The sequence below is a fragment of the Echinococcus granulosus genome, assembly GCF_000524195.1.
Source record: "Echinococcus granulosus chromosome Unknown EG_S00014, whole genome shotgun sequence".
Classification (NCBI taxonomy): Eukaryota; Metazoa; Platyhelminthes; class Cestoda; order Cyclophyllidea; family Taeniidae; genus Echinococcus; species Echinococcus granulosus.
In genome coordinates, this window is record NW_020170394.1 from 338,296 (window position 1) to 352,357 (window position 14,062).

At 43.5% G+C, this 14,062-nt stretch overlaps 2 protein-coding genes across 2 annotated transcripts; one reads left to right on the plus strand and one right to left on the minus strand. All coding sequences in view use genetic code 11, as the record gives it.

The window, feature by feature from the left end:
• Positions 1–308: 308 nt before the first annotated feature.
• Positions 309–5,749, plus strand: EGR_02917 (hypothetical protein; the record flags this gene model as incomplete). Its single annotated transcript, XM_024492166.1, has 4 exons — positions 309–599; positions 897–1,263; positions 3,954–4,389; positions 4,822–5,749. 4 exons carry the CDS (start codon positions 309–311, stop codon positions 5,747–5,749), a joined length of 2,022 nt encoding a protein of 673 aa, XP_024353361.1.
• A 2,464-nt stretch (positions 5,750–8,213) lies between these two features.
• Positions 8,214–13,068, minus strand: EGR_02918 (hypothetical protein; the record flags this gene model as incomplete). The annotated part of the gene is made up of 3 exons (XM_024492167.1): positions 8,214–8,647; positions 9,434–9,600; positions 12,995–13,068. The coding sequence occupies 3 exons, from the start codon at positions 13,066–13,068 to the stop codon at positions 8,214–8,216; spliced, it is 675 nt and encodes a 224-aa protein (XP_024353362.1).
• Positions 13,069–14,062: the final 994 nt, after the last annotated feature.

Below are 14,062 nucleotides of genomic sequence, written 5' to 3' on the forward strand. Positions count from 1 at the left end.
GAAACACTATTACAATTTCGCCAGCTAAGAGGGGCATCCAAGTCACGCCATACAGATGGCTTAAGTGCATGGATTTGGCTAGTTCGTTTCTGTTTCAATAGATGCAGTCTTATGATGATATTTCACTAGTCATCATGCGATGGTTATGAGGAGAAACAATAGCTTAAATGACGCTTAAGGAAGGCGGGAAGGATGTAACTTCGTAAGATTAGCTGAAGATCACAGTTCCAAAAAGGTTTTTTTACATCTGGTTTGATCTAGGATTCATTCTTTGTAAATGCGATACTGCGGAATGCCGAGCAGCGAAGATGAGCGAGTGTAGGGCGAAGTTCTACTGCTACGTGTCGTTCCGACTGGCGAAGCTCAGTGAACGAAAGACCTCTGCCACATTGAAGATGTACGGCGCAGGCAGTCGGCTCTTCATTGCCGAGCATCGCGGATGCGTGCCGCCGGAGCAGCTTGAGATGTGTCACGAGCACGCGGCCGGTGGTGGTGACGGAGTCAGTGGGGGCTTTGACAACCTCAATGTCGACGAAGAGAGTCTTGCCCTACCTTCGGTCGTCCGGTGCTGTCGCGACAATTGGTGCAATATTGGCCAAGTGAGCAATATGTATAAGAGAGTAGCTATACTCGGTTATTTTTTCATTTTTATCCAAGCGACTTATGATAATTCTACGAGATTTTAAATGGTTTTATGCCTCATGGGTTAATACCTCTGTGCAGATACTAGAGATGCTAACTTGAATGTCTGCCACGGCTTTTATAAAAACATCCCTTACCATGGTCTAGTCAAAGGGAAAACCACTAACAATCTGCTTTGCCAAAACCTATTCGATGCAAACGATACATACCATTATTGACTAACTGGCCTTTCTATCCCTATCTACGCAACACAGGAGCTTGAGTTCACTCGGGCGGAGCTGGAAGGCCGCCAATTCTTTCTGAACCCCGAGATATCAAACCTTGAGCCAGGATCGGATTTGTCCCTGTTTTCGCCAAAGTCTGAGGAAGATACGTTTCATCCACACTTCTTCATGGATTCGCAAAACGCGGCAAACGAACCCCACAAAAAGCGCAAAAATGCTGTTGCGGCTGGGGCTGCGACATCGGCTGTCTCGGCCACGCGGGAGCAACGAAAGCGGCCGTCCTATGCCAATGATGGTCCCTTCAACCAATGGCTCGGCCGTGCCCCTACGCCTTCCGCATCCTCGCCTCTCCCCGTGCCTCTTTCTCTCTCCTCCCCTTCGGGTTTAGGCCTTCACGGTGAGCAAGCCCTCCGTCACTCCTTAGGAAACCCACCTTCTTCAATAGTTATGAGGGTTTGGCATTTGCAAAAATCAATGACAAGTTTATGTATTTCAGGGGCCTTTGAGAAACCATATTATTAACTCCTTGTCTTTTTGGTAAGATTCTTATCAAGGAGTCGAAGATAATGTCTACGCCTGCACATTTAAAAGTTGAAGTCTTCTTTTTGCGTTTAGGAACAAATGCTCCACCAATACCTGTGTTACTCATTACGTTGCCTTTCATCCTCGAATGGATTGTGGTGGCTTCACAGACGGATTACAAAAGAATATTTTGAAGATGAAGATACCGATTACACTGTCAAAGCTGATCACTGTCTGGTTTAGCGACTTTTTAAAACCATTGAGCATCATGGATAGGCTACTATGGCCAACGTCCTGTTGAGATTCAATCGAGAGCAGCGATGGATTGCATGTATGCATGTTAAATGGCTGTCTGTGTTCTGCTGATTAAGAGTGGTTACTCTAGTTTACAAGGCAAAGGCGGTCCGTTTTGTGACTCGCATCGTCTCCTCTCCAAGTCCTTCCTCACATTTACGTGGTCTGTGTAGGTTAATCGCAATTTCACCGTCTGCTCCCGCATGCACTGACCTCGGCCACCGGTCAGATTGGTTGCTAAACCTGAGTTGCTTCTTGAGGTAATTCTAAAACAACAGAGATACTAAAGTGTTGGAGAGGCAGGATGAGGAGGGGAACTGTGCTGTCGCTCGTTCAACAAAAGAAACAGTATATCACACAAGAATGAGTCACTCATTGTTTTGAGTAATATTCACTTGCCCCCTTCTACCCCGTCCTCTCCTTCCACCTCTTTCTCCACCTATAACTCCACCCGCGCCGAGTAGCCAACTCCCAGGGGGATCTCTGCTTTAATTATGCACTGAAGGAGACTAAGGGACTGTTGAATACGTCCCGACGGGTCCGTTTGTCTCACTCCGTCTCCCGTGTGAGTGCGCACGCGCAGACACACAACAAAGGGGGTGGGTGCAGGTGCGTTTTCTGTCTCAAATTACTGTCACAAAATCCTACACGAAGAGTAAATTAATGATCGAAATCATGTCACGCATGTGTGCCTTGTTGGCCATGGGAGAATTGTGCACCCCCGGGGCTGCATCGGGCAACTCATCACTACGGCCCCACTACTCAGACCGACTTTTTAATTGTAGTTTAAATAACAACACGCTATTCCTGTCCCTCCCTATCCTGCCCTTTGTACTGTCAACCTCAACAAAAATTTCAAAGTCCTGTAGATGCAAGAGCAAGGAATCTGTTAATTGGTTTGAAAGCGAGGAGCCGAATTTAAACCGCCCACTTATTTTTTGCGTTAATAGCTCAATGTGCAGGGAATATCAGATCGGCCCTCAATGTATATCGAAATAGGACTTGGGTTACTTTCTTACTAAAATTATTTATCCATAGCAGCACTTGAATAATCGGCTATAGTACGTTAGACGATAAAATTTGGCTTTAGGGCGAAAGCAAAGGCGTCAGCTATGGGAAAATTTTCGGAGATAGACGAGGGAACGCAAAGTAGAGCTCTCACGAAGGCAAGACTGGAGTCTGCAACCGCTCAAACTTACGTCTGCATTCTTGCGCGAGTAAAATGTCTTTTTTTCCCACCAAAGACACTATTATCGACTAGAAAAGTGGCGACTTTCGAAGTTCAAGATGGTCCACTTTTGACCCCTTTACAATGGATTATCACTCCCTTTTCTCCTCTCACCCCTGAGCCATTAAATAGCTGGTTGTCACTGCGCTTTTGCGAGTATCCTCTTTCACGACGTGTGATATGGAGACCCTGAGTTTATCACAGCTTCGCAACCGGAGCGGAACGATGGCCAATGGAATCTGGCACTCTCGTTAAGAGAGAGACATAATCCTGTCTCACCTCCACCACTGATTTGTAACTTCGTGCACCACTTTCTCCCAGTTTTTTTAGCACTCAGTTTTTATTTCTTCAACCTGGAACACATGAATACATCGTTTAATGAGTAGTTTAGTTTCCATTCCACTCTGTAAGTCAGGCTCTTTATCATTCAGGACAAATAGCATGATAATACCCTTGTTCACTTTCCGTACTTAACCTAAAAACGAGCAAATTTGGCGGGTCTTATAAGAATGTCAAACTGGTCTCCTTATTCGAAGTTGTCTGCTCAAATATGGAGGAATCGAATTGCATTTGTTGCAAATCTCTTCACAATGTTTCCAGCCTCAATGTTGTCTTACTAAGGGGAAACCGCCCAAGAAACATTTTTAAGCTTTAAACAACGGCTTCCATTAGAATGCTGCTAAAATGAGACCTTTATGCCACCAGCTTCAGTGTCAATTCATGCAGTTAACTTACTTGCTGCTTTATTGACGTCTTACATCCTATTATAAAGTTGTGATATATTGTTTTCGCCATCGCGTCCCATTAACATTACATTTCACCCTGAGACATTTACAATCTAAAGGTAGTGCGATATACCCCACTATCTTTGTTTATGGTACTCTTCTACGACAGGAAAATAGTGATTTACCAGACAGTGAAAATGGGTTAGACACGCACATGTAAGACTTGCCTGCGCGTTTGCTGTCGATTCGAAACAATGATATCTCAACAGTTACGCCAAATGCCTCTACCGTGATGTTGGTGTGCGTTTGTGTTTACAGTGAAGGGTGGCAACTCAATGTTGAAGAGTGACGAGACCTACTTGTCGCCTTTTCGAGTGGAGCCACAGCATCTTCAGGAGGATGATGCAGGGGCTGCTCGGGAGGGCGGACCAAAACCCGCCATCGTGCTGCAACCACTGCACATCGCCATTGGCGTCTGCCTCATCATCCTTATGGCCGTTGGGGTCCTCCTCCACGTCGTTATCGTTCTCCACCGACGCCATCGTCGTCTCAAGCGCGAGCTCATGAGGCAAATGCAGAAGACCGCCACCACCGACTCACAGCAGCAACAGCAGCCTCATCACCAGCCCTTCACCATCGCAGACGCACCTGCTGGTCAGCCGGACGGACAACAAATTCATCTGCAACAACTCAAGTACTTCGCGGCGTCGCCCGAGCAACTTGGCCAATACACGTCCGATAAGCGTAACAGGAGGTTAGTGTGTATTGCACTGGAGCCAGCGATACACCCTTTCGAAAAAAAGCCATCTGTGATCACACCGATGCTGATGGTATTGGGTACTGTTAATGGATGTCTTGGGTTCCGTTGTGTGGCAATTTTTGCAAACAACTACAGGAATGGCTCTCTGAAAGATAAAACCTACTAATTGTAGCCTGTTTTGGTTGGACCGTATATCGAACAAGTGAAGAGACAATATGGTACTTCTGAGAAGTCGATAAAAACTTTGCTCTGTGGCTGGCTTCAATTTCCAACCTTTGTTTTCTCGGCTTATAATGAAATTTTTGGGAAACTATGCATGGGTCTGAGACCTTCAACGGCGTTCGCTTTTCACACTACTTTTCAGGGTTTTATTTCACCGTTAAACCGTGTGAGTCATCATCTACGTTCCTTTTGGCGCAATTTCAGATCGTGCTGCTTTTCGTGTGTGTGGAAACGACCCCAAGCTAAGACGCTTCTTTCAAACGTCCACGACGAAGCTCCCACCCATCAAACAGCGGACATAGCACCGGAGGTACAGTTTAAAAAATACCTGACGCATGAGCCTCAAACCTCGTCTCAATTTCCAATCACCTATCACTGTGTGCCGGTAACAACCAGCTCCCTCTACAACCCATCGCCCGCGCCAGTGACTCTTCCCAATTCACCCGCTCTCAGTCAACAGCAGCAACATCAACAGCTACCACCATCGCAACCAGCTATGTATTCACCACAATCGCCTGAACACACCCTCCATCAAAACGTCACAAAAAACGCCTATACCATGGGATCTAGTGTTAGTGGGGGCAGCGGAAACAATCCCTCCACCGCTGAGAGCTCAATTCCAACGCAGTCTTCTGCTGTCGCTGGATGGAACAACGTCAACAAGGGCGTTTTCCTTCTTAATGGCCTTACCCCCACCATGCATACTACTAGTGTTGACCGTCTAAACGTCTTAGATAGCTGCGAGGTGGGGGGTCTGATCACGCCGGACTTTGAGACCCGACGCGCGAACGTGGCGCTTCCGCCGGCCCTGCTTGGTGGGGATGGTGTGGGTCCGCCGGTGCCATCCCCACCCATCAACTCCACCAGTCTGGCCCTATTCCGATCGGCTGCTCCCCAAAACGAGACCTGCACCCTGGTGACGCCTTATGCTCAGCTCCAACTTTCCCTCTCCTTCGATCAGTATGACACCCCAGAGCGAATCTTTGGTGATGGCAACACCTCGACCGCCGGGTCAGGTAGTCTAGACGGCTTTGGTGGACCTCGAAACCATCCCAGCTCGAATCCCACAACAAACTCCTCTCTCCTTCACTCCTATTGCGAACATGGCGGTACCGGTGATTTTCATGCCTGAACTCTTACTGTTGTTTCGTGCTACCTTACTCGAGCCCCGACTTCCTTCCATATGACTTCCGTACGTGAGCGGATCTTGGTACGGGGTGTGTAAATAAATGAAAAGTAAGGGATTTCTATGCTAGGTTGACCGAGTTTTCTTGAAGCGTACAAATAAGAGGGGTCATTGGCGAGTTTTCAAAGTTGTCTGTGGGGCAGCTAGGTGTTTATTAAACACTTACTTTTCTAGGACTGGGCGGATGTTAGGCTCCTCCTTTTTGCGGACATGCGAGGCGTTTTTAATTTACCCGTGAGGTTGCGCATCATTGCTAGGTAGGAATGAATCTCTGCTGCTTTGTTGACTAGCCTTGTCCTGTCTTGTACTCCCAGCATCGGTAACGACCGCATGGTGTGCGACACTCAAAAATTCATCCGACGTTTAGCCTGGTTCCGAAAGTTGCCATTTCCTCTGCTTAATGGGAAGGTGGTTTTCAGCCTTTACATAGACGATAATTTATTTCTACTGTGTTGAGCAGTTTGTGAATAAGGTAAAGTGAATAGGATAAGTTAGAGGTAAACGGTTGCATATTTAGTAAACACTGAAGTCTGTTTTCATGCTACCTCTCTAATCGGCTGCGGGTATTTGTGGATGTCGATGATGGACAAATAATACTGTTTAATTGTTAATCTGTCGGTTATGCTCCAAATTGTTGAAGCAAAATGAGTAGATTTTGAGTGTATTCCTCTGAAGATTCATCGGGATGGCATTCTAGCTGGCTTATTACGTGAGGTGTACATTGTTGTGTCGTCGAATGTGAGTTCTGCGTTACAACTCCAACTCGACTAATTTTATATGGGAGAGGGGTTTTCGTGCCATCATCTGTTTACGTTAGTTCCATTCGTACGAGTCAAATAATAGCTTAGGATATGACATGGAGCTTCACTGTCGCACTTTTAAAAGCAAATTAAATGAATTAATCTAAGTTGAAATTGTTTATACACAGGCGAATTCAGTGAAATTTTGATGTTTAAAATAAGATTTCGGGTTTTCTCACCTCTCTCCTAGTTACTGAAAATATACGCAAAAAATTAAGTTTGAAATTAGCAATTTATTCACTGATGTGCAGTGTTAAATGATCGAAGAGGTAAACCTTCAAGCTCGTTGTCGACTTTTCCTTAATGGAGAGGCAACATTTTCGGATAAAGTGATTGGACCATTAAAAGAGATATTTTTAACCCAGCCTAAAAATGAGACAGTTAGGACAAAGAAATAACACAAAATGGAGCAACGAGCTCTTCAACTGCGAAACATAGCTCATTTGCAAGTTTTTAGTTAAATTTTGATTAAGAGAACTGACAAGTGGGATATGCTCCCTGTCCACGAGGAACCTTGGTTTATTTCGCCTCCCTCATAGCTGATTTTGTAGGTAACACTGCTTTTAGTGGTGGGGGAAAGTAAGTCGATCAATTTCATCACCTGGGCGGATGTGAGTTAGTTTTTGTACTAACTATTAAATTTTTCGGATATCAACTACCTAAACAATTTCAAATATTACTTAATCTTTTGTACTGATCCTTAGTATATAACGAGCCTCTGCGAACAATATTTATAAATTAATTCCGCATTGTTTGCATTAGTGTGGCTATGAAATATCTATACCCTCACTTTTGCGTGATCATTTCAGCATCTTCAGACAACCTAGAAACCCAAGCTGGCAAGTCTCTTCATGCGACATATTTTCATCGCTGTAAAATGGTGCAACTTTGAAGGCTTTCCTCCTTTTTTTGGAATCCGACCTACAGCAATAGTTCATCGTTATTTAAATCTCGTAGCCCCTTGTCTCGCTCTGAAGTTTAGCAGAACTGAACATCGGGTTGAAATGTGAACATTAGTGCCGATGTGCAGTAGTAGTGGGTAGTTCCCTCAGCTTGCGGGAGCCGAGTATAGTTTAGGCCGATGCTACAGTCCCATACAAGGAAGGAAAACAGCGAATGAAGATAATTTAATAGGGTTTGCAGATTATATGGACTAAATAAAAAGTGGGTTCTGCCTTAAAGAGGGAACAGGTAAATACAAAGCCTTCCAACAGTCATTATTACCATCTCTTTAATTTTTCCCTTACTCATTATTTTTCACCGCATCGTTAGGAGTTTGAGCAGAGCTCAAAAATAATTTTAAAAAATTAAGCCAAAGTGAGGAAATTACCGGAGAGCAAAGGAGGTCAACATCTCCACCACAACCTTATGCTAATTTAATTACTCCAGGTAATACTTACCACAGGAAATTAAATTGGTAAGGTAATGCGGTTAGCTCTTACCCATTTTATCTAAATAATCTTGTTACTGATTTAGCTAACCCAAAAGAGGTAAATGCTCTTTTGAATTAATACAAAAGAGTAGCACAAGTCATGTATTTGAATCAGTTTGTAAAAATTAAAACAGTGATAAGCAGATTATGGGGAGACTAGTCAAATGGTTCCATTAAGCTACCAGTAGAAAGGGCGGTAAGCGGTAATCACAGTTTTCTCACACGCTGGTTCAGTGGTGCTTTTAGAGGGGGAGCAGGGAAGACAGTCTCCAAGACGGACAAATGCAGTGACGTGAGGCACAACGGCTCCACTAGCCTGGCCACTCGCAATCACGTAAATTCTCATCATCAGAAGGGGAGAGTGGGAGGGAGAGAGGGCGGTGGCGAGGCGAGTATCAAGAGGGCGCGGAGACACAAAGGGTGGTGCTTCCGCGTGGCAGTTGGCCACCGGCCAGATGACCCTGCGACCACCCGTGAAGACCTCCCTCTTGCTCCTTGACTGGTGGACGTCGTATGTCCACGATTCATGTCTCCGTCTGGCCGTCTCTGCGCTTCCACAATCGAAGTCTTCGCACTCCTGATGCTTTGGTCCGATAAACACTTTATAGGAAGCTGTATACAAAACCTTTATATGTCGAGCAAAAGCCGTTGCACAGTGAAATTCTCCTAAAAGATGTACTTTTTGGGAACAAAATCCAATTCTTATCATTTCGATTTAATTGAATGATATCTGCCACTTTGTGTAGTTTCACCATATTCGCCACAAAGAATAACGACTCTTGATCCACCCTAACAAGAAATTCACTGAAAGCTTTTCAACTGGAAAAACCTCCTCTTTGCTGTAAAGTACACTATAAGCAATTTTGTGTCTTCCCTGTGCTTTAGCTAAACATTAAAGGGTTAAATATTTAATTTTAGATGTCTCTCCATCCTTTATAACGCACTGATTCACACAAATTAATTTTCAGGTTTTTTTGAAGTTCATGATGTAATGAGTGGTCCAGTGGTGTGGTACGCGTTAACGTTCTAGGCGGGTCCGAACCCACCACGGAGGGAGCATATTGCCATGTTGCACAGCACTACGCCATATTCAAAAAAGAGAAATGATTGAGTGATAACTACCACACACATTCTGCCAAAGTTTGTTGCTAAAATAAGCACTGATACATAAATCTAATGTGAATTTGAAGTTGATATCCCAGGACGTTTTTTACTACTGCAGTAAGTTTTGAAAGTTATGAACAAGTAAGGATATTTTAAGCAATTGTTTTTGCATAAATATGCGATTTTCTGCCCACCACGACACGTGTTGGGTGCACTGCGAATAATAGAGAGGAAAGAAGTGCAGCAAGCGACGATTCTTTGGCCCTCGCCCTCGTTGGGCTTCCAGTGACTCACCCGGCTCCGAAGCCTGAAAGCGTTGCGTAAACGGATGACCGCACGAGGCGAAAGCGCGGAGAAGTGCGAAAACGTCAGCTGTTAGGGGCGGGAGGAAGGCCACAGGATCTAAGTGGGTCAGTGGGAAAATCCGCACAAACGCCCTCTGCACTGGAGAATTCGATAGCCTAAAAAGCGCGGTCGGAGAATCACCAGCTCAGAATAACCTTGTTATTTGGTTTCCATAACTAGACAATAATATTCCGTTAACGTAAGTTCTACCACATTATTATGAATACTTAAGAAATAAATTGTGAGAAGGAGGGAGTAGTAGGCTTATCAGGTCCTTAAATATCGTCGACGAAAGTAACTCACCTAAAATATAAATGCTAAAGTCATTTTGTTGTTGCTGTTTTCAAACTACAGCCACGCGACCTCCGCGAATATCCAGTAGCACTGTATCGGGTGATCTACTGCTTCCGTGTGGGAATAAACGCAATCTTTATGCGGTCATCCCTCCTAAGTAGCCTTAAATAATCTTTCTCCATGATTTTGCATCCAGTCAGAAATATCATTCATTGTACTACACGCTATTTCGGAAACCATTTACATCGACGACTTACATCAGTGCAGTTTGAGATAATTAATTTGGGGACATTTTGGCCTCAGTAGCACTTTTTGTATTGTGAATACCCCATTTTCTCAATGCTGCCCGCGGTACAAATTTATTGCCACTGTAGAAGAAAATGAACACTAGTTCTTAAATCATGTCTGCTAAAACTGTTTTAAAAGTGGATTTTGGTGGGCGAATATTAATTTACATTTACTTAGCAATTATGATGAATTAGTTCAAATGGCCCGCTTATTTACCATATCGGAAGCTGCGTGATTACAATCACATCCATTGATGATAGCTTCAACGCAAAAGTGGTTAAATTGTTGAGTTAGTGTAGAAAAAGCTGCACTCAATCTGCAAAACAGTAAAGCGAAATGTCATTGAGCACAAGGTTGCACACTTCACGCAATTCAGCGGACTTGGTACGCATTCACATGGAAGAGCTATTTCGGATATTCCATTTCTTCGTCTTATCAGTGGTGGCACCCATTCCAATATTCGAGAAGGCAAAAGGCATGACTTAGTTAGCACTGGGGTTCAAATTTATGATAACAATATGCTTACATTCATTTGATTAAAGTGAAAGAAATATTTGGTTAGTAAATATTACTGCATCATCGTAATTGCCAGTAATGTAGGCGTTTCCGATCACCCAAAGTTAAGGAACTTGTCAGTCTGATGTGTTGTTGCCAATGTAAACAATGCAATTCACAACGCCACAAATTACATTTATCGTATTTTCAGCTTATGTAAATACTCTGGTAACAACACAGCTTAAATTGAGGTACCATCCTTGAATCGAGTTGTTCCCCTGCCTCCGTTTTCGAAAATCCTTAGCCACAGAACTGCGGGGTCTAGAAGTGCATTGACCAAGAGGTCTACTATTAAGCGTTCTCATTGCTTGCATAGTTTAAAAGCATCGTTTAGGCTGTTAAACTTAATAACAGAAATAATTTGTTAGAATGTGTACCTTGAAACATTTACAAATGATGCGTTAGCACCTTTTATGAACAATTCAGATACCGTGATCACCTTAAATAGTACACTGCTTCCCAATGGGAGTAAACAAAGTCCATTTGATTAGAGGAAGGTAGTTGGATTCGATGATTGCCTTTTTGAAGGCTTGGCGCATTATTGCGGCTAATACTTGGGACGTAGATTTGATTTGACCTTATCGAGTTTTTGACAGGAAAAATAGCGGGAGGTAAAGCCGACTGCACCAGCCTGCTCTTCCTCCATCTCAAGCTATCACGTAGACACACGCACACAGAAGAAGGCGCGACCAAAACTCGATTCCCTTCAGGGGAGTCACGGCATGTGGATGCGGGTTTTTCCACTTAGTAAATTACTCATTCATTTCAGGGTGGTCTACTGCAACGCCAATTTCGCAAAATATACGCCCTCAACCATTTCCTCCATGATTAGTTGGCCAATGGATACTCGTGTAATTGCATGTGGTGCGCATGTCTCTGATGAAGGGAGAAAAGGAATTCGCCCCATGCAGTCTCTACCCACTTGGCCGCTTTACGCGCTCATGTAATTAAAAAGGTAGTTCTTGCAACAGTAAATTTACATGCATTCTGTGCAGCATGTGTTCCAATTTTAAAAAAGAAATATATTGTTTAATCTTTGATTAATGCTCCGTCAGACCCCAAGCGTTGATTAAACACTTTTTTACTGAATTTTTTATCTCTATAGTGGTTATAGTGTTACCTTTGCAGCCCCTAAGCTAGTTAAAGCCTGGTTCTGCGATTAAAATCATCCTATACAACCAAGTAACTGCGCCCCTTTCACACGAGTAGTCTGTGGGCCACATCACACAATATCTGTGAATGAGACATAATTTGTGCATCTAAAATACACTTGCAAACAACAATATTTGACTAAACACCAATATTATTAGTCATTAGTTGTTTTCTATTTAAGTTTATTTTGTAATTTAAAGTCTTCTAAAAACGCGGGGAATCCATTTGTAAGGGTAGTAATATGCTCTGCGCAGATGAACAACCAGTTGCTGCACCGTGGCAACCATCCAGCTTTGTGGTGCGTAGTTTGGGTCTCACAGATATTTAGACCGTTGGTTGCTGATTTGCATGATGTGAAAAATGAGTGTGCAGAGAAAAGTAAACGTTAAAAAAAAATTATCAAGATATCGGTAGCGCATTTCCACACATTGTTGGGTAAGGTAAGCCGTTCCATTTGTGAGAATTAACTGAGAAGGAACTATTCATCACTTGTTTTCGTATCATCGAATTTAATCAATCACTAGAATGTGGAAAAGGATTATTTTTAAGAAATACAAATTACCGATTGGTGAACGAACGATGGATTTATCGTTTGAACCTCTCATTCACATTGCATTGCGAGTAAATCACATGCACGCATTAAATTTCCAAAAAAGTTTCATTTTTTGGGACTTTTTCCCCTTAATTCGCAACATTTTTACACTTTTTCACTCAAGACTAAAGCTGCACTCCTTCACGGAAGCACTTCTGATTAGCCCCACTGAAGCAGTGAAGTGCGCGCTGTAAGCTCGGAAAAAGCAAATGAATAGCTGGAATGGCATAACTTTATCAACTTTGACATTGTAACCAAGTGAAACAGATAAATTTACTTGTCACAATTCACTTCGCTAAGATGTAAAAATGCGTTAAATACAGTGTAGACAACTTTCTGTAGCTACTTCTGCGAGTTACTTTGAATTGCCGTATCATTCCATCATGTTTGTTATGCGATACTACCGAAGTGGAATACCGTCTCTAGCGAATTCACACACACATTTGGAAGTAAGCTTTATTATTAAAATAGAATGTGCTCAAAGAACAGGGTTTTTCCTGGGACTCTTATTGGAAGGGGTGTAGCCTAGAGCAGACGAGGCGAAGTTTACACCACTGACTACAGAAAAGAAATTGATCTGATTTCTTTTGCATTCTCCACCCTTTTTCGTGTCATCGTAGGTGGCCCACCGAAGGAGAGGAGGTAGGACAGTGAAGGGATGGAGAGAAGGGTTTAGACACCTGCGCCAGTGCTTGGGATGCATGCTGTAGGCGGGACGAACTGATAATCACGGTCGTTATTACGACTCGTTGCTACCACCATCGGACTTTCATCTTGATTAGCTCAGATTTATGGCAGGGCGCAGTAATCAGGTGGGTAAGTTGGGGAGATAAAGAAGAAATACTACTTTAGAAGAGATTTTGGCAGACAACTTAATTGTTGACACATTCCACTGACTTGTAACGAATACTGAAGGAAACAATTCTAAAGTGAATCGATTGAGTAAATACGGTGATCCTGTCTTTTTGAGGCGTAATGACTATTTATCACTTGAAATGGCATATACAAGCTGAGATTCTGGTTGGTTGATAAAGTTCATTCAGGTATGCAAAAAGGTGGAATTTTTAGCTAAGTAAATTAATTTATAATGCAGTGTCTGAAATTAATGGTCATGTTAAAGTACTTAGACATGACAGGCGAGTACTGATGGAATGTGTGTGCTGTAGTCTGCGAAGACCAGTCATGGCTGCGAGACTGTCATATGAACCTAGGGGTCTGTCGCGGCATCCCACCCTTTAACCTGTTTCACCACAGCGCAGAGTTTCTTCGACTTTAATAGATTCGACAGTTTTTCGGTGAAGAGGGTCATTAAAATTGCATGATTCACTCCCCATTGTGGAGACAAGGGGTCTGCTCCATTTGCTCGGGTTCGCTCAGTCCTCAAGACGTCGCCTTAAGAGGAGGCAAAATGTCAACGAGTCGGGAAGGGTGGTAACAAGTAATGAGTAATGTCGTGTTAGCAACTAACATCGTGAATGTGATTTATAAAATCTTTCGGAAGGGAGGGGGAGGGAGGAGTCCTGAGAGGCACACAGCCAAGCGCGTTGACGTGAGTGGACATTAAGGTGAGATTGTCACATTGTTTATGTGCTTGTATGCATTTGCCCTCACCCTAACGCTAGTGACAGGGCCTCATCGCAGTTATCTCCAAGATTAAAGGTCTAAAATGCGGAGTACTTCTACCCGCACCATAAGCC